The following is a 21,629-nucleotide window of genomic DNA, read 5'->3' as shown; positions in this document are numbered from 1 at the left end:
CAGGCACACACATTAGTTATTTGTTATTATGAAGGTCATTTGTGTAGAATGTACTTTTCCCCACTACTCTTTACATTGCTTATTTATATTCAGTGGCCTGACTGCATCCAGACTATGTCAAAGGCCCATCCTGATAGATCTGAACCTAATGCAGCTTGCTGTGATTGGATGACAGAAGTCACATTTAGGTACCAGATTCCAAGAACACAGGATGAGATGTTACTATCCTGTGTGCAAGCACTTCCAAGAGTTAATGAACAGTGAGCCTGGTGAAATTTGGGGAGCGCATCGTCAGTAGTGTACCTTTGGTTCCTAGGGTGTTTCGGCCTTTCACACTATACACCCTCCCCAAAGGCGGCCAGCGACAGGGTGATCAATCCTACGCTTGCGTCCCATTCCCAATTAATCATAGGAGTTGCCTTGTTGTTGATAGCCAACATCCAATGGGACTATGCATGGCAGGGGCGTCCTCCTCCCTGAGTCAAGCATTGTTGACCGCATACCTCCTGGCCCTCTCACTTCGGGGCCCAGCTGGGGTCTTTCCTCTTCATCCAGAGCCACTGACTGCTGCCTTCTGCCGCCTCCGATACAGCTTTGATTGCCGAACGCTGGCTCTGGCCCTTAATTCCAAGGTCTCTAAGCAGTCTGGTTGTAGATGTTGCCACAAAACCTCTGCAGCCAACCTCCACTGGTCGGACTTCTGTGTTCCAGCCATGATGCCGTGCTTCGGCAGCTAGATCGGCATAGCGCAGATGTTTTCGCTCATAAGCCTCATCTACTGAGTCCTCCCAGGGTACTGTGAGCTCAATGATGAAGACCTTCTTGAGCGAACGGGACCAGAGCACCATGTCAAGTCTTAGGGAAACACAAGTTGCCGGCCAATGTCAACTAGCATTTTCCAGTCGCGGGCCAAGCGCAGCTGGTCTCGCTCTAATGGTGTTGAGGCGCTCTTCGGTGGTTTAGCCCCTTCGCAGACAAAGTTAGTCCGTAAGGGGTGTGACGCTGCTGGGGATGGTAGGGAGTTGGTGGCAGCTCGCTTGTCCTCCAGGGCGGACGCAAGGTTTTTAAGGACTTGGTTGTGACGCCAAGTGTAGCGTCCTTGGGTGAGGCTTGTTTTACACCCTGTGAGAATGTGCCTGAGGTTGGCTGGCATGGAACAGAGGGCACAGTCCGGATCTTCACCATACCATTGGTGAAGTGTAACTGAGGCCATAGATGCTCCATATCCATTACTTTGAGTGTTTATTATAATATGACTAAATGTGTTTCTGTGTTGCAGGGTGGATTTATCATTTTCAACAAATGTACTGGGTTCGTTGAAAAGTGATACTAAATTTACATACCATGCACTATTTTGACAGTGGAAGATATGCTGAATTTATACTATTTTCCATCCTAAAATGGACGAAGATACATGCTGCTTTTGCACAGATTTGTTCATTGGTTTTGCAAGAGGCTGTTGATTGGTCAGTCATTGGGTTCATTTGTTTTACAATATGTTCAAATCAAGCTTTATTTATACAGCACCTTTCAGACATGGATGCAACACAATGGCTTCAGAGAAAAAATCTAAAACAATGAAAATAAACATTTACACTCTAACCAGGCTACCTGCCGCCCCAAATATGTGTTGCTTATGCCAAAGTCTGTTGATTGGTCGGTCATTGGTTTCGCAATATGTTCAAATCAAACTTTATTTATATAGCAAATTTCCGACCATGGCTTTACATAAAGAAAACAATGAAAAACTCACATTTACTACACAACAAACATAAGAGGATAAAAAACTGAAGATTAACAACTGAAAGACTAATGAGCATTTTAAGGAAAATGATATTGAAATGTCATTGATTCAAATATGAACAATTGGATGCAATATACAACCCAAAATATAAGCTTGTTTTACTACATTGTTTGTTATTACGTTCCCCAGCAGGAAAACGAGAAATGTCCCTTAAATAGAAGACGGAACTAACAAAGAGTCACTGACAACAACTAAACAGGTGGGGTTTTAGGAGCAGTTCTGAAAGACACTATGGGGGTGTCCACTGAAAGTTGACTAGTAACAACAACTGCGACATAAAAGGCACCCCCCCATGAGACCCACTAAATCTGCCCAAGAAGAGGCAAACAAAAGAAAAAACCAACACCAAACTTAAAGACAGTAGTAAACCAAAAAAGGTGGAGCAACGAAAGGTGTTGACTCTCCACATCTATCACAGACTGGAACATGTTCTGGGATTCTTCCGATGACATTGAGGAATACACCACATCAGTCACTGGCTTTACCAATAAGTGCATTGAGGACGTCGTCCCCACAGTGACTGTACGTACATACCCCAACCAGAAGCCATGGATTACAGGCAACATTCCCACTGAGCTAAAGGGTAGAGCTGCCGCTTTCAAGGTACGGGACTCTAATCCGGAAGCTTACAAGAAATCCCGCTATGCCCTGCGACGAACCATCAAACAGGCAAAGTGTCAATACAGCGCTAAGATTGAATCATACTACACCGGTTCTGACGTTTGTCGGATGTGGCAGGGCTTGCAAACTATTACAGACTACAAAGGGAAGCACAGCCGCAAGCTGCCCAGTGACACGAGCCTACCAGATGAGCTAAATCACTTCTATGCTTACTTCGAGGCAAGCAACACTGAGGCATGCATGAGAGCATCAGCTGTTATGGACGACTGTGTGATCACGCTCTCCGTAGCCGACGTAAGACCTTTAAACAAGTCAACATACACAAGGCTGCGGGTCCAGACGGATGACCAGGATGTGTGCTCCGGGCATGTGCTGACCAACTGGCAGGTGTCTTCACTGACATTTTCAACATGTCCCTGATTGAGTCTGTAATACCAACATGCTTCAAGCAGACCACCATAGTCCCTGTGCCCAAGAACACAAAGGCAACCTGCCTAAATGACTACAGACCCGTAGCACGGGAACCCTAGACACCCGAGACACACTCCAATTTGGATACCGCCCAAACAGATCCACAGATGATGCAATCTCTATTGCACTCCACACTGCCCTTTCCCACCTGGACAAAAGGAACACCTATGTGAGAATGCTGTTCATTGACGACAGCTCAGTGTTCAAAACCATAGTACCCTCAAAGCTCATCACCAAGCTAAGGATCCTGGGACTCAAATCAAATCATTTTTTTTTATTTGTCACATACACATGGTTAGCAGATGTTAATGCGAGTGTAGCGAAATGCTTGTGCTTCTAGTTCCGACAATGCAGTGATAACCAGCAAGTAATCTAACTAACAATTCCAAAACTACTGTCTTATACACAGTGTAAGGGGATAAAGAATATGTACATAAGGATATATGAATGAGTGATGGTACAGAGCAGCATACAGTAGATGGTATCGAGTACAGTATATACATATGAGATGAGTATGTAGACAAAGTAAACAAAGTGGCATAGTTAAAGTGGCTAGTGATACATGTATTACATAAGGATGCAGTCGATGATGTAGAGTACAGTATATACGTATGCATATGAGATGAATAATGTAGGGTAAGTAACATTATATAAGGTAGCATTGTTTAAAGTGGCTAGTGATATATTTACATAATTTCCCATCAAATCCCATTATTAAAGTGGCTGGAGTTGGGTCAGTGTCAATGACAGTGTGTTGGCAGCAGCCACTCAATGTTAGTGGTGGCTGTTTAACAGTCTGATGGCCTTGAGATAGAAGCTGTTTTTCAGTCTCTCGGTCCCAGCTTTTATGCACCTGTACTGACCTCGCCTTCTGGATGATAGCGGGGTGAACAGGCAGTGGTTCGGGTGGTTGATGTCCTTGATGATCTTTATGGCCTTCCTGTAACATCGGGTGGTGTAGGTGTCCTGGAGGGCAGGTAGTTTGCCCCCGGTGATGCGTTGTGCAGACCTCACTACCCTCTGGAGAGCCTTACGGTTGAGGGCGGAGCAGTTGCCGTACCAGGCGGTGATACAGCCCGCCAGGATGCTCTCGATTGTGCATCTGTAGAAGTTTGTAAGTGCTTTTGGTGACAAGCCAAATTTCTTCAGCCTCCTGAGGTTGAAGAGGCGCTGCTGCGCCTTCTTCGCGACGCTGTCAGTGTGAGTGGACCAATTCAGTTTGTCTGTGATGTGTATGCCGAGGAACTTAAAACTTGCTACCCTCTCCACTACTGTTCCATCGATGTGGATAGGGGGGTGTTCCCTCTGCTGTTTCCTGAAGTCCACAATCATCTCCTTAGTTTTGTTGACGTTGAGTGTGAGATTATTTTCCTGACACCACACTCCGAGGGCCCTCACCTCCTCCCTGTAGGCCGTCTCGTCGTTGTTGGTAATCAAGCCTACCACTGTTGTGTCGTCCACAAACTTGATGATTGAGTTGGAGGCGTGCGTGGCCACGCAGTCGTGGGTGAACAGTGAGTACAGGAGAGGACTCAGAACGGGGGAATGGGGCCCCCGTGTTGAGGATCAGCGGGGAGGAGATGTTGTTGCCTACCCTCACCACCTGGGGGCGGCCCGTCAGGAAGTCCAATACCCAGTTGCACAGCGCGGGGTCGAGACCCAGGGTCTCGAGCTTGATGACGAGCTTGGAGGGTACTATGGTGTTGAATGCCGAGCTGTAGTCGATGAACAGCATTCTCACATAGGTATTCCTCTTGTCCAGGTGGGTTAGGGCAGTGTGCAGTGTGGTTGAGATTGCATCGTCTGTGGACCTATTTGGGCGGTAAGCAAATTGGAGTGGGTCTAGGGTGTCAGGTAGGGTGGAGGTGATATGGTCCTTGACTAGTCTCTCAAAGCACTTCATGATGAGGGAAGTGAGTGCTACGGGGCGGTAGTCGTTTAGCTCAGTTACCTTAGCTTTCTTGGGAACAAGAACAATGGTGGCCCTCTTGAAGCATGTGGGAACAGCAGACTGTTATAGGGATTGATTGAATATGTCCATAAACACACCGGCCAGCTGGTCTGCGCATGCTCTGAGGGCGCGGCTGGGGATGCCGTCTGGGCCTGCAGCCTTGCGAGGGTTAACACGTTTAAATGTCTTTACTCACCTCGGCTGCAGTGAAGGAGAGACCGCATGTTTTCGTTGCAGGCCGTGTCAGTGGCACTGTATTGTCCTCAAAGTGGGCAAAAAAGTTATTTAGTCTGCCTGGGAGCAAGACATCCTGGTCCGTGACTGGGCTGGGTTTCTTCTTGTAGTCCGTGATTGACTGTAGACCCTGCCACATGCCTCTTGTGTCTGAATTGAGATTCCACTTTGTCTCTGTACTGATGCTTAGCTTGTTTAATAGCCTTGCGGAGGGAATAGCTGCATTGTTTATATTCTGTCATGTTTCCGGTCACCTTGCCCTGATTAAAAGCAGTAGTTCGCGCTTTCAGTTTCACGCGAATGCTGCCATCAATCCACGGTTTCTGGTTAGGGAATGTTTTTATCGTTGCTATGGGAACGACATCTTCGACGCACGTTCTAATGAACTCGCACACCGAATCAGCGTATTCGTCAATATTTTTATCTGACGCAATACGAAACATGTCCCAGTCCACGTGATGGAAGCAGTCTTGGAGTGTGGAGTCAGCTTGGTCTGACCAGCGTTGGACAGACCTCAGCGTGGGAGCCTCTTGTTTTAGTTTCTGCCTGTAGGCAGGGATCAGCAAAATGGAGTCGTGGTCAGCTTTTCCGAAAGGGGGGCGGGGCAGGGCCTTATATGCGTCGCGGAAGTTAGAGTAACAATGATCCAAGATTTTACCACCCCTGGTTGCGCAATCGATATGCTGATAAAATTTAGGGAGTCTTGTTTTCAGATTAGCTTTGTTAAAATCCCCAGCTACAATGAATGCAGCCTCCGGATAAATGGTTTCCAGTTTGCAAAGAGTTAAATAAAGTTCGTTCAGAGCCATCGATGTGTCTGCTTGGGGGGGGCTGTGATTATAATCGAAGAGAATTCTCTTGGAAGATAATGCGGTCTACATTTGATTGTGAGGAATTCTAAATCAGGTGAACAGAAGGATTTGAGTTCCTGTATGTTTCCTTCATCACACCATGTCTCGTTAGTCATGAGGCATACGCCCCCGCCACTCTTCTTACCAGAAAGATGTTTGTTTCTGTCGGCGCGATGCGTGGAGAAACCCGTTGGCTGCATCGCATCGGATAGCGTCTCTCCAGTGAGCCATGTTTCCGTGAAGCAGAGAATGTTGCAGTCTCTGATGTCCCTCTGGAATGCCACCCTTGCTCGGATTTCGTCAACCTTGTTGTCAAGAGACTGGACATTGGCAAGAAGGATGCTGGGGAGTGGTGCGCGATGTGCCCTTTTTCGGAGTCTGACCAGAAGACCGCCTCGTTTCCCTCTTTTTCGGAGTCGTTTTCTTGGGTCGCTGCATGCGATCCATTCCGTTGTCCTGTTTGTAAGGCAGAACACAGGATCCGCGTCGCAGAAAACATATTCTTGGTCGTACTGATGGTGAGTTGACGCTGATCTTATATTCAGTAGTTCTTCTCGACTGTATGTAATGAAACCTAAGATGACCTGGGGTACTAATGTAAGAAATAACACGTAAAAAAACAAAAAACTGCATAGTTTCCTAGGAACGTGAAGCGAGGCGGCCATCTCTGTCGGCGCCGGATGTCCAGACTAAACCCCTCCCTCTGCAACTGGATCCTGGACTTCCTGACAGGCCGCACCCAGGTGGTGAGGGTAGGTAGCAACACATCTGCCACGCTGATCCTCAACACTGGAGCTCCCCAGGAGTGCGTGCTCAGTCCCCTCCTTGTGGACTACAGGAAAAGGAGCACCGAGCACGTCCCCATTCTCATCGACAGGGCTGTAGTGGAGGAGGTTGAGAGATTAAAATTCCTTGTTGTCCAGGAATTTAGATTGGTCCAAACACACCAATACAGTCGTGAAGAGGGCACGACAAAGCCTATTCCCCCTCAAGAAAATAAAAAGATTTGGCATGGGTCCTGAGATCCTCAAAAGGTTCTACAGCTGCAACATCGAGAGCATCCTGACCTGTTGCATCACTGCCTGGTAGGCAATTGCTCGTCCTCCGACCTCAAGGCACTTCAAAGGTTGGTGCGTAAGGCCCAGTACATCACTGGGGCAAAGCTGCCTACCATCCAGAACCTCTACACCAGGCGGTGTCAGAGGAAGGCCCTAAAAATGGTCAAAGACCCCAGCCACCCTCAGTCATAGACTGTTCTCACTACTACTGCATGGCAAGCGGTACCGGAGTGCCAAGTCTAGGACAAAAAGGCTTCTCAGCAGTTTTTGCCCCCAAGCCATAAGACTCCTGAACAGGTAACCACGTGGTTACCCGGACTATTTGCATTGTGTCCCCCCCCCCCATCCCCTCTTTTATGCTATTGCTACTCTCTGTTTATCTTATATGCATAGTCACTTTAACTATACATTCATGTACATACTACCTAAAGTGGCTCGACCAACCAGTGCTCCAGCACATTGGCTAACTGGGCTATCTGCATTGTGTCCCACCACCCACCAACCACTCTTCTTACACTTCTGCTACTCTTTAAAACGATACCTACATGTACATACTACCTCAATAAGCCTGACTAACAGGTGTCTGTATATAGCCTTTGCTACTCTTTTTTCTAATTTATTTTTACTGTTGTTTTATTTCTTTACTTACCTACACACACACGCACATGCACACACACACCTTCTTTTCTTTCCCGCACCATTGGTTAGAGCCTGTAAGTAAGCATTTCACTGTACTCAGTGCACGTGACAAATCAAATATGATTTGAAATTAAGATCCATGGCAATGCATGTCGATTTGGGGGAAATCAGGTTGAACCTGCTCTTGAAACTAACACAACAAAACAAAAAACACATGGAAATGGGTGATATATTTTACCTCAATGGTTAGAGGACAACCTGCAGAAGACAGTCAGCTACATTATGGATTGATGCATTTAAATGTAGGGGTCGCTAAACAAAGAGAAACAACACATTTGTCATCACTCATATAAATATCACGTTGACATCAATTGAGCGAGAGAGGGGAGATGAGGTTAAACGTCCTGTTAAAACTAACAGCTCAAAAAACACGGAATCTGGGAATAATGTGTACATCCCTGGTTAGAGGACAACTTGTAGAAAACAGCTACATTTTGATTCAAGTGGGTCGCCAACGTGGTAAGTGTAATAGAGCTCTTTTTTGTTACTCACTTTTTGTTAAATCTCTTTCAATTCAGAGCCTGGATTTTTCCCCCGAGTCATGCATAAATCAATCAAACAAGGAGCACACGTTTAGGGTTTTACATTATGACATCATTAAAATACTATTACTACAATGTTAAAACATTCTACATTGACATTATTTCATTGATATCATGACACAACTTCTTCATGTATTTTCAGATGTTTGATCAGAAAACTTTTATCAGAGTATCTCGTCACATTGATCACAGCTATAAGGTTATTTCTCTCCTGTGTCTTCTCTGGTGCACTATCAGAATGTTTTAGTTAAACTCTTCCCACATTGAGCACAGATACATGGTTTCTCTCCTGTGTGTGTGTTCTCTGGTGTATCTTCAGATAGCTAGAGGCAGCAAAACCCCTCCCCCATTGATTGCAGCTATACGATTTCTCTCCTGTGTGTGCTCTCTGGTGTATCTTCAGATTGCCAGTCACCTCTTCACTATTGACGTTGAGACTGGTGTTTTACAGGTACTATTTAATGAAGCTGTCAGTTGAGGACTTGTGAGCTTTTCTTTCAAAAACAAGGACATTTCTAAGTGACCCCAAACATTTGAACAGTAGTGTAACTTATAAATGCTTCAAATATTTCAACTGTATTACACCATCAGAAACCAAAACATTGCATAACTCCACTGTGTAGCCTCGAAACCTGGTTAAAACTATGATTTTGACCTTATGGATTGATTCAGTCCTTGTATTTAAAGTGTAGTGAATTCAGGGGGAAGCCCTGAGCTGAACTCAAACCTTGGTCTAGTGACTGTCAAGCCAAACACCTTATGACTGTCTGAACTTCTTGACGAGGTTGCTAGGTTTTGGGTTGAGGTTGATACAATAGCTTTCTCTATGAATTTGAGAGTGGTTACATTTCTCCAGCCCCCATCTCTCAACTGATTACCAAACCAAGTCTCAGGGCTGACATTTTGTTGCCGTTTAAATCCTAGGTTGCCCCTTTGAAAAACCCACACAATCAAATCAACCAATCTGCAGTTCAAACAATAACAAAGCTGTAATGCCACCGCTGTTTTGGTAATAAGATGATGGATGGGGCTGGAGAAATGTAACTACTATCAAATTCATAGATAGACCTAAGGATGCAAGGACCGGGAAATGGGAGATATATTTTATCTCACTGATTAGAGGACAACCTGCAGAAGACAGTCAGCTACATTTTGGAGTGATGCATTTAAATGTAGGGGTCGCTAAACAAAGGAACCCAACACTAATTTGTCATAACTCATCAATATAATGCTAAAATCATTTGTGCGAGAGGAGGGAGATGAGGTTGCATGTCCTGTTAAAACTAACAGCTCAAAAACCACACGGAATCTGGGAAAAATGTGCACATCCCTGGTTAGAGGACAATTTGTAGAACAGCTAGCTACATTTTGAAGTGTTGCATTTTGATTCAAGTGTGTCACCAACGTGGTAGGTGTAACACAACTCTAATGGTCTAATGTTGTTATGGTCTAATGGTCTAATGTTGTTATGGTCTAATGGTCTAATGTTGTTATGGTCTAATGTTGTTATGGTCTAATGTTGTTATGTTCTAATGTTGTTATGGTCTAATGGTCTAATGTTGTTATGGTCTAATGTTGTTATGATCTAATGGTCTAATGTTGTTATGGTCTAATGGTCTAATGTTGTTATGGTCTAATGGTCTAATGGTGTTATGGTCTAATGGTCTAATGTTGTTATGGTCTAATGTTGTTATGGTCTAATGTTGTTATGGTCTAATGGTCTAATGTTGTTATGATCTAACGGTCTAATGTTGTTATGGTCTAATGTTGTTATGGTCTAATGTTGTTATGGTCTAATGTTGTTATGGTCTAATGTTGTTATGGTCTAATGGTCTAATGTTGTTATGATCTAATGTTGTTATGATCTAATGTTGTTATGATCTAATGGTCTAATGCTGTTATGGTCTAATGGTCTAATGTTGTTATGGTCTAATGTTGTTATGGTCTAATGGTCTAATGTTGTTATCGTAGAATGTATGCACACATGACTGTAAGTCGCTTTGGATAAAAGCGTCTGCTAAATGGCATATATTATTATTATTAACTCTTTTTTGTTCGTCACTTTTTTTTTAAATACTCTACATTGTGACATCATTAAAATACTCTACATTGTGACATTATTTCATTGATATCATGAAACAACTCCATGTATTTTCTGATGTTTGATCAGAGATCTTTTACCAGTGTCTCTCTTCCCACATTGATTACAGCTATGAGATGTATCTCCTGTGTGTTCTGTGGTGTGACACCAGGCTGTTAATTAGAATAAAACCCTTCCCACATTGATCACAGCTATACGGTTTCTCTCCAGCGTGTGTTCTCTGGTGTAAAGTCAGCTGGCTAGATGGAGTAAAACCCTTCCCACATTGACTACAGCTATAAAGTTTCTCTCCTGTGTGTGTCCGCTTGTGTATATTCAGGCTGTCTGGTCGAGAAAAACTCTTCCCTCATTGATTACAGCTATAATGTTTCTCTCCAGTGTGTATTCTCTGCTGTGTTTTCAGGGTTTGTAGCCTAATAAAACTCTTCCCACAGTGATCATAGCCAAAAGGTTTCTCTCCAGTGTGAATTATTTTATGGTCTACTGAAGAATTGAATTTTTTCCCACAGTCAGGGCAGCAGTGAGATTTCCATCCAGTGTGAATTTTCAGGTGTACTTTTAGTGAATTGAATCTTATGAAACATTTCCCACAGAGCAGCAGTTCGGTTTTTTCCCTGTGGGTCTCTGCTGGTGTTTCTTGAGAAGTTCTGATCTGGAGAGACTCTTCTCTGCCTCGTCAGCATCATGTTGTTTAGGATCCACGATAGTCCCGTCTCTCTCCTGTGTGAACGACAAAGTCAGAAAGATGGTTAAATGCCAACAACAGCAGAAATCCACTGTTTGAGGTAAAAGGTGATGCCCAGAGCGTACCCATGAAGTTGTACAACAATTGACATCTGTTAAAATTTACAATTAAGACAGTCAAGTTAGAAACAATAGTCATATTTAGTCTTGTTTTCACATTAGTAGTAAGTTATTAAAGTTGTTGAAATCCTAACAGGCTGACTACACTGCTCACATCGCATGCGTTGCAAAATCAAATTAGAAATCTATATTATTCAATTATTGCACCCACACCTCTCGCACGCGCCAACGAGCGTCTGTGTTGCTAAGGGCTAAAATAGAAGTCAGTTCTATTTGTGATGCAGATCGCACTGCAAGTCCTGCCTCTCCCATCTCCTTATTGGTTTATAGAAGCAGGTACCCACATGCCATCTCCTCATTGCTTATACCCACATGGGTGACTGAAAGAAAGAACAGGGTCAGTGGTGGTAATGAACCTAATTTATGAAAGTTGCCAATCGCAATATAAAGTCAAGAGAAGAACAAGCCTGGAAGGAAGAGAGATGACTAGAAACGATTCGGTTGACAGTTTATGTGTGGATTAATTGGTGGAGTAGAGGACCTTGTGCATTTCAGGTAAAATAACACCTCAATGTTTATATCTCAGGACAAATGAAATAGCTAAATTGGCATACATCTTTAATGCCTCTCGATGTGTCCCCAAAAGAATATAATTGATTCAGTTTGTTTTGATATTTTAACCTGCGTGTTGTGGTCGCATTTGGTTTGGGGGGACAAAATACATGTATGCACGATTGCGCACGCGCAAACTTCTGGTCTCCAATATAGGCCCCTTTCTGTGTTGGCTAAAATTGGCGCATGATGGCTATGCACATGCAATTTGGTTGTAGAAACTCCTCCCTGCTAATGAAGAAACCGCTAGTTATGGATGTAATATATCTGCCTGGAGCAAAAATGGTGAGCGAAGATTTTAGTTTTCACAATGTATTCTGAATATTACAGCGCACTATCAGCGCAAGATCAGGAGTGCTACTCAACGAAGCTCACATTAAGCAATTCACCACCGTGGGGGAAACCTCAGGGGAGTTCTCTTAGGCTGAGTGCAAACATAGCCTTTTAACAAATTAACCCATAACTTTACCTAACAATAACATAGACCTACTGTAGGACACATAACTTCAACTAACAACAACATAGACCTAGTGTAGGACCCATAACTTCACCTAACAATAACATATACCTAGGACTATAAATAATTTAATAATTTTGTGAATAATCCTACTAAGCTACTCTGTAATGTGTTGTCATTCTAAATGTCCTGAATAAAGGAAAATAGCTCTGTGTGTTGTACAATAGCCTATCCATCAAGGAACAGTTCTCTACACATTATGCGCTAAGTATCTCTGTGTCCAAACAGACTAATGAGACCCGACTGTAAATCAAGCAGACAATAACACATTATAAACATCACATTTGTTAGGGATGTTGGATCCAACATGGAGCACAGCATAACTGTCTTTACCAGAGTAATGAATGAAGAAGCACTTCGGTTGTTGTTGCATGTTGTGATGCTTGTCATTCAACTGGCATTCAGAAAATGATTTCCTGGATCAGCTGATGATAGTTGAACATGTGACTGTAACTAAACAGCTACAATATTAAGAATTGTGTGTAATTATTGAAGAACCACGTTAATGACAGTATCGACTTGGGTGTTGTCAATAAAGTTAAAGTGACTCTCGGTTAAAACCATTGGATTGAGCAAACTCTGAAATTATTTAGGATTTCTGTGCCCATAAAAACTGTTTTCCCAGCGTAATATAAGTAGACACTAATTGTTAGGTTAGGTAGAGTGCATTTCAGAGATCTGAATACAAAAAAACTGTAGGAACAGGAAAATAACCTAAACCACAAGGCCACATCTACACTGAAGGAGCTTACCAAGATGACATTGAATGTCTTGAGTGGCCTAGATACAGTTTGGACTTAAATTGTCTTGAAAGTCTATGGCAAGACTTGAAAATGGCTTTCTAGTAATGATCAACAACCAACTTGACAGAACATGAAGGATTTTAAAAATAATTATGAATATTCACATGAAGATCTGTCGCCTATTGGATGACATCACGACTTCCCATCAAGCCAACTCCTTGAATGCCTTACTATGACATCACTCACTCCAAGTTTGCGGTTGTAAAAAAACACTATTTTGCTCAAATATATACACAGTTCAACAACTGCAGAATTTGTGCCCCTGTTAAGATAGTACTCAATGTATTTACTGGTGTTAATCAGATCAATGTCCCTGTTTTATTAGATAGTACTCACTGTATTTACTGGTGTTAATCAGATCAATGTCCCTGTTTTATTAGATAGTACTCACTGTATTTACTGGTGTTAATCAGATCAATGTCCCTGTTTTATTACATAGTACTCACTGTATTTACTGGTGTTAATCAGTTCTCCAGTCCTCTCTTCTTCGTCCTCCTCTAATGTGACAGTGATCTCCCCCTCTTCAGCCTTCATTCCAAAAATGTCTTCATCTTCTTTCACTTCATCCTCCACTCCCAAAACTGCATCTTCCTCCTTTTCTTTCACAGTAACATCCTCCTCCTCTTTCACCCTGAAGGCGTCTTTGACTGTAACGCCTTGATCTTCTTCTTTCACGGTAACAGTCTCACCCTCTATTTGTTTTTGTATTGTAACATCCTTCTCTTCCTCTTTCACGAGAGCTTCTTTCTCCGTCCAGCAGACCTCCTCTTCTTTAGAAGTTAGCATTAGCGACTAGACTTGTGCTAATTTAACCGGCCAGCTAGTTGACTTACAACGTAAATATTAAATTAAACGGGGTAGCTAGTTTTTTCCACATACGTATGTTTAAATCAGTGGCAAACAAAGCACGAAATTGTCTAAAGAACTTGAATGTTCTGACTTTGTTGGCTAGCGAGCTACCGAGGTGGCTGCAGTTGTTGAAGAAGCGTTCCGTCCACTAGATAATACGTCACACTAGAAACATCTTCTGAAAGACATATATCGCCATCTGCTGTCTGGAGGGATGAAACGCAGTTAAGGAGGGAACACTTCTCTTCTTCATTGAATTAGAATAGTATAAAGCAGTTTATGGAAACGTTTTTTCCTCTCCATTAAATATAAATATATCAACACGCACAAAGAGCAACAAGTGTTGTTTTATTAGTTCAGATTTTTAATGAGAATTTAAAACCAACTCTACATCTACTCCACATCTGTATTTCTGACTCAAATAACTAGATATCAAAATAAGTACATGGTTATTGATACCCTTGATAAAGATGAGCAAAAATTACTGTATAAAATAAATAAACTTTACCCACTACCAGGATATTTTAGCCCAAAACCTGGTTACCTCTCTGCTAGCAGAATGAAAGTTGGCCATAAGTGGATCTTCCAGCAAGACACATCAACATCCATGAAAAACTAGTAAATTGGGCACAAAATCAACATTTTTCTATGGGCATCTCAGTCTTCGGACTTCTGCTCCATTGAAAACCTGTGGTTTGAATTGAACAGGACAGTCCACAAGCGCAGCCTAAATAAATCCGCTCTCTCCACTGGCTTCCAGTTGAAGCTCGCATCCGCTACAAGACCATGGTGCTTGCCTACGGAGCTGTGAGGGGAACGGCACCTCAGTACCTCCAGGCTCTGATCAGGCCCTACACCCAAATAAGGGCACTGCGTTCATCCACCTCTGGCCTGCTCGCCTCCCTACCACTGAGGAAGTTCAGTTCCCGCTCATCCCAGTCAAAACTGTTCGCTGCTCTGGCTCCCCAATGGTGGAACAAACTCCCTCACGACGCCAGGACAGCGGAGTCAATCACCACCTTCCGGAGACACCTGAAACCCCACCTCTTTAAGGAATACCTAGGATAGGATAAAGTAATCCTTCTCACCCCCCCTTAAAATATTTAGATGCACTATTGTAAAGTGGCTGTTCCACTGGATGTCATAAGGTGAATGCACCAATTTGTAAGTCGCTCTGGATAAGAGCGTCTGCTAAATGACTTAAATGTAAATGTAAATGTAAATCAAGGACCTGGAGAGATTATGTTTGGAGGAATGGTCTAAGATCACACCCAATGTGTTCTCCAATCTCATAAAACATTTGAATGTCGTTATCCCCACAAGGGGAAGGTGCTGGAGAATTGAAAACATGGGTGGCAATAATTCAGACCCCTTCCTTTTGAGAATTACATGTTAAACTAAATCTCTTTCTCTGAGCAATTGTACTAGTATAAAATAATGTAATTTCCCTTGATTTGTTTTACATACAATATAGCTTAGTATTTGAACTCTTTATTTTATAGAGTCGTTTATCTTATCTTTATCAAGGGTGTCAACAATTGTCCCCCACTGTACCTCCATACTGCTGCTACATGGCGTAACAATACACAATGTAGATGTATATAATGAACAGACTAGGTCTATCCTGCTCCTACATGGTGTAACAACACATCATGTAAATGTATTTAATGAACAGACTAGATTATATCCTATTCTACTGTTTCTTAGACTATGCCGCTCTGACATTGCTCACCCAAATATTTATATATTCTTAATTCCATTCCTTTAGATTGTGTGAATTGTTAGATATTACTTGTTAGATATTACTGGACTGTTGGAGCTAGAAACACAAGCATTTCGCTACACCCGCAATAACATCTGTTAAACAACTGTATGTGACAAATAAAATGTGATTTGATGTATATAGGTCTGGTGTTGGTCATTCCACACTGTGTTCTACTACCCAGGTCTGGTGTTGGAGATCATTCCACACTGTGTTCTACTACCCAGGTCTGGTGTTGGTCATTCCACACTGTGTTCTACTACCCAGGTCTGGTGTTGGAGATCATTCCACACTGTGTTCTACTACCCAGGTCTGGTGTTGGAGATCATTCCACACTGTGTTCTACTACCCAGGTCTGGTGTTGGAGATCATTCCCAGGTCTGGTGTTGGAGATCATTCTACACTCTGTGGATCTCCTGCATGTATTTTCTGATGTTTAATCAGACCACTTGAATGAGAGTATCTCTTGCCACATTGATCACAGCTATAAGCCTTCTCTCCTGTGTGTATTCTCTGGTGCTCTTTAAGGCTTTCTCTCTGAGAAAAGTTTTTCCCACATTGCTCACAGCTAAATGACTGCTCTTCTGTGTGTGTTCTCTGGTGTGATACCAGGTTGCTTGACTGAGTAAAACTCTTGCCACACTGATCACAGCTGTAAGGCTTCTCTCCTGTGTGTGTTCGCTGGTGTGTTTTCAGATTACTTGAATGAGTAAAACTCTTCCCACATTGATTACAGCTATAAGGTTTCTCTCCTGTGTGTGTTCTCTGGTGTCCTTTAAGGTGTCCTATCCGAGAAAAGCTTTTCCCACATTGCTCACAGCTATATGACTGCCCTCCTGTGTGTGTTCTCTGGTGTGATAGCAGCTTGCTTGACTGAGTAAAACTCTTGCCACACTGATTACAGCTATAAGGCTTCTGTCCTGTGTGTGTTCTCTGGTGTCCTTTAAGGTATCCTCTCCGAGAAAAGCTTTTCCCACATTGCTCACAGCTATATGGCTTCTCTCCTGTGTGTGTTCTCTGGTGTGTTACCAGGTTTCTTGAATTAATAAAACCCTTGCCACACTGATCACAGCTATAAGGCTGCTCTCCTGTGTGTGTTCTCTGGTGTGATACCAGGTTGGTTGACCGAGTAAAACCCTTGCCACACTGATCACAGCTATATGGCTGCTCTCCTGTGTGTGTTCTCTGGTGTGATACCAGGCTACTTGACTGAGCAAAACCCTTGCCACACTGATCACAGCTATAAGGTTTCTCTCCTGTGTGTGTTCTCTGGTGTGATACCAGGTTGCATAACTGAGTAAAACTCTTGCCACACTGATCACAGCTGTAAGGCTGCTCTCTTGTGTGTGTTCTCTGGTGTGTTTTCAGATTACTTGAATTAGTAAAACTCTTCCCACATTGATCACAGCTATAAGGCTTCTCTCCTGTGTGTGTTCTCCGGTGTTTTTTAAGTTCTGATGAAGATTTGCAATGTTTCCCACAGTCAGAGCAGCAGTGAGGTTTCTTTCCTGTGGGTCTCTGCTGGTGTTTCTTGAGAAGTTCTGATCTGGAGAGACTCTTCTCTGCCTCGTCAGCATCATGATGTTGTTGAAGCTCCCCAGAGGATCCATGATAGTCCCGTCTCTCTCCTGTGTGAACGACAAAGTCAGACAGATGGTTAAAGACCCAGAACAGCAGAAATCCACTGTTTGAGGTAAAAGGTGATGCCCAGAGCGTACCCATGAAGTTGTACAACAATTGACGTCTGTTAAATTATTTGACAATTGTCTTAAGACAGTCAAGTGAGCAAGTCATATTGTGTCTTGTTTTCACATTAGTAGTAACATTGATGATTGTAGGCTAAAAATAAGTTAAAGTTGCTGAACCCCTAAGCAGTGTGCCAGATTACTTTTGGTCTCCAATATCGACCCCTTTCTGTGTTTGTTAAAATTGCAACATGAGGGCAATTTGGTTATAGAAACTCCTGCTAATGAGGAAAGCTCCAGCTGCGTACCCTCTAGCACCAGGGTCAACACACTCAAATGTTGTTTTTTTGCCATCATTGTAAGCCTGCCACACACACACTATACATACATTTATTAAACATAAGTTTGTCACAACCCGGCTTGTGGAAATTGACAGAGCTCTTATAGGAATAGGGCACAAATAATAATATAATCAATAATTTTGCTCTTCATTTAACTATCTTACATATAAAGCCTTTGTTCATTGAAATTTGTGAATAACTCACCACAGGTTAATGAGAAGGGTGTGCTTGAAAGGATGCACATAACTCTGCAATGTTGGGTTGTATTGGAGAGAGTCTCAGTCTTAAATCATTTTCCACACACAGTCTGTGCCTGTATTTAGTTTTCATGCTAGTGACGGCCGAGAATTCACTCTCACATAGGCACATGGTTGCAACGGGCATCAATGTCTTAACAGCACGATTTGCCAAGGCAGGATACTCTGAGCGCAGCCCAATCCAGAAATCTGGCAGTGGCTTCTGATTAAATAACATTTTCACAGAACCGCTTGTTGCAATTTTGATGAGGTTATCTTGTTCAGATTTCAGTAAGTGGACTGGAGGCAGGGCATGAAAGGGATAATGAATCCAGTTGTTTGCGTTATCCGTGTCAGGAAAGTAAATGCGTAATTGCGCACCCAACTCACTCAGGCGCTTCGCTATCACATTTGACATTGTCCGTAAGCTTGAGTTCATTTGCACACACAAAATCATACAATGATGAAAAGACCTGTGTGTTGTCCTTGTTAATGCAGACAGAGAAGAGCTCCTACTTCTTAATCATAGCCTCAATTTTGTCCCGCAGATTGAATATGGTTGCGGAGAGTAACTGTAATCCTAGATTAAGATCATTCAGGCGAGAAAAAAACATCACCCAGATAGGCCAGTCTTGTGAGAAACTCGTCATCATGCAAGAGGTCAGACAAGTGAAAATTATGGTCAGTAAAGAAAAACTGAGAGGCGAGCTTAAAGTTTAAAAAAACACATCAATACTTTGCCCCCTGATAACCAGTATGTTGTAAAAGCGTTACATGGTCGCTGCCCACATCAATGCATAGTGCAAAAAATACACGCAAATTCAGGGGCCTTGCTTTAACAAAGTTAACCATTTTCACTGTTGTGCCCAAAACGTCTTTCAAGCTGTCAGGTATTCCCTTGGCAGCAAGAGCCTCACGGTGGATGTTGCAGTGTACCCAAGTGGCGTCGGGAGCAACTGCTTGCTCGCGCCTTACCACTCCACTATGTCTCCCTGCGCCATCAGTACAGATACCAACATGAGCAGCAGCTACGTTTCGCTACATACGGACCGTTAGTGGAATTCCCGCGAGAGACTAATGGCTAATGTGATTGGATGTTAATTATTTGACTGGGCTACCTGTATTTGACATTGTGTTGTTCTTTTGCTGAACATGAGATGATTGAAGTTAATTTTTGGAAGTGAAACGAGGCTACCTAGGTAAGAAAAAAACATCACCCGGTTGGAAAATATAAACAGGTTGTTTGATAATGTGAAGAAAATGTATTATTTGTTCATTTTAAAAATGTGAATCACATTTTTATTTGGCGTACCCCTCACGGCATACTCCAGTTTGGGAATACCTGCCATACACCCACTGTAGGACCCATAACTTAACCTAACAACAACATAGATCTACTGTAGGACCCACACCTTCACCTAACAACAACATAGATGAAGTTATGGGTGCAACAGTAGGTCTATGTTGTTGTTAGATTACGTTATGGGTCCTACAGTAGGTCTAACAACAACATAGACCTACTGTAGGACCATAACTTCACCTAAAAATAACATAGACCTGCTGTAGGACCCATAACTTCACCTAACAACACAGGCCTGCTGACCCACAGACCTACAGTAGTAGGACCCATAACTTCACCTAACAACAACAAAGACCTACTGTAGGACCTATAACTTCACCTAACAACACAGACCTACTGACCCACAGACCTACAGTAGTAGGACCCATAACTTCACCTAACAACAACAAAGACCTACTGTAGGACCCATAACGTCACCTAACAACACAGACCTGCTGTAGGACCCATAACTTCACCTAACAACAACAAAGACCTACTGTAGGACCCATAACGTCACCTAACAACACAGACCTGCTGTAGGACCCATAACTTCACCTAACAACACAGACCTGCTGTAGGACCCATAACTTCACCTAACAACACAGACCTGCTGTAGGACCCATAACTTCACCTAACAACACAGACCTGCTGTAGGACCCATAACTTCACCTAACAACAACAACAACATAGACCTCGGACTATAAATCATTTAATATTTCAGGTGAAACAAGGAAACTAAAATGTCTGTCATGACATTTCATAACCTGATCACCAGATAATTTTGAGAACAATCCTACTAGGCTACTCTGTAATGTGCTGTCATTCTAAATGTCCCGAATAAAGGAAAATAGCTCTGTGTGTTGTACAATAGCCTATCCATCAAGGAACAGTTCTCTACACATTATGAGCTAAGTATCTCTGTGTCCAAACAGACTAATGAGACCCGACTGTAAATCAAGCAGACAATAACACATTATAAACATCACATTTGTTAGGGATGTTGGATCCAACATGGAGCACAGCATAACTGTCTTTACTAGAGTAATGAATGAAGAATCACTTTGGTTGTTGTTGCATGTTGTGATGCTTATCATTCAACTGGCATTCAGAAAATGATTTCCTGGATCAGATAATGGATTTCCTGGATCAGATGATGATAATTGAACATGTGACTGTAACTAAACAGCTACAATATTAAGAATTGTGTGTAATTATTGAAGAGCCACGTTAATGACAGTATCGACTTGGGTGTTGTCAATAAAGTTAAGGAGACTCTCGGTTAAAACCATTGGATTGAGCAAAGTCTGAAATTATTTAGGATTTCTGTGCCCATGAAAACTGTTTCCCAGCGTAATATAAGGCGACACTAAATGTTACATAGGTAGAGTGCATTTCAGAGATCTGAATACAAAAAAGAAAATTCACATGAAGATCTGTCGCCTATTGGATGACATCACGACTTCCCATCAAGCCAACTCCTTACTATGACATCACTCACTCCTTCAAGTTTGCAGTTGTAAAAAACACTATTTTGCTCAAAACACTTATCGGTTTCCCTTTAGTGTGTTTATACACATTACAGAACACATTACAGAATTTGTGCCTCAAGATAGTACTCACTGTATTTACTGGTGTTAATCAGATCAATGTCCCTGTTTTATTACATAGTACTCACTGTATTTACTGGTGTTAATCAGTTCTCCAGTCTTCTCTTCTTCGTCCTCCTCTAATGTGACAGTGATCTCCCCCTCTTCAGCCTTCATTCCAAAAATGTCTTCATCTTCTTTCACTTCATCCTCCACTCCCAAAACTGCATCTTCCTCCTTTTCTTTCACAGTAACATCCTCCTCCTCTTTCACCCTGAAGGCGTCTTTGACTGTAACGTCTTGATCTTCTTCTTTCACGGTAACAGTCCCACCCTCTATTTGTTTTTGTATTGTAACATCCTTCTCTTCCTCTTCTTCTTTCACGAGAGCTTCTTTCTCCGTCCAGCAGACCTCCTCTTCTTTACAATGAGGAGAGTAGCTTAGTGAACTCATGTTCGGGGATGTTAGCCAGTTAGCATTAGCGACTACACTAGTGCTAACCTAACCGGCCAGCGGGTTGAGTTACAACGTAAATATTAAATTATACTGGGTAGCTAGTTGTTTCCACATATGTATGTTTAAATCAGTAGCAAATAAAGCACGAAATTGTCTAAAGAACTTCAATGTTCCGACTTTGTTGGCTAGCGAGCTACCGAGGTGGCTGCAGTTGTTGAAGAAGCGTTCCGTCCACTAGATAATACGTCACACTAGAAACATCTTCTGAAATACATATATCGCCATCTGCTGTCTGGAGGGAGGAAAC

The 21,629-nt window shown here is 42.6% G+C and overlaps 1 protein-coding gene across 3 annotated transcripts; it reads right to left on the bottom strand.

Moving 5' to 3' along the window:
* Nucleotides 1-10,271: 10,271 nt before the first annotated feature.
* Nucleotides 10,272-21,544, bottom strand: LOC123994926 (zinc finger protein OZF-like). Of its 3 annotated transcripts, none has more exons than XR_006831751.1 (2): nucleotides 13,515-14,055; nucleotides 10,272-11,052 (listed from the first exon to the last, which is right to left on the bottom strand). XR_006831751.1 is itself a non-coding variant. In XM_046298046.1 (2 exons), exons 1-2 carry the CDS (start codon nucleotides 21,317-21,319, stop codon nucleotides 11,024-11,026), a joined length of 393 nt encoding a protein of 130 aa, XP_046154002.1. In that variant the 5' UTR covers nucleotides 21,320-21,544; the 3' UTR covers nucleotides 10,272-11,023. The 3 variants fall into 3 exon arrangements, 2 of the variants coding, with proteins under 2 accessions (XP_046154002.1, XP_046154001.1); XM_046298046.1 differs by lacking the exon at nucleotides 13,515-14,055 and adding an exon at nucleotides 20,956-21,544; XM_046298045.1 differs by lacking the exons at nucleotides 10,272-11,052; nucleotides 13,515-14,055 and adding exons at nucleotides 15,991-17,307; nucleotides 20,956-21,544.
* Between the last annotated feature and the right edge of the window lie 85 nt (nucleotides 21,545-21,629).

Source organism: Oncorhynchus gorbuscha, linkage group LG14, assembly GCF_021184085.1.
Source record: "Oncorhynchus gorbuscha isolate QuinsamMale2020 ecotype Even-year linkage group LG14, OgorEven_v1.0, whole genome shotgun sequence".
In the NCBI taxonomy this organism is placed as follows: domain Eukaryota; kingdom Metazoa; phylum Chordata; class Actinopteri; order Salmoniformes; family Salmonidae; genus Oncorhynchus; species Oncorhynchus gorbuscha.
This window is presented reverse-complemented; position numbering and strand designations above follow the sequence as displayed.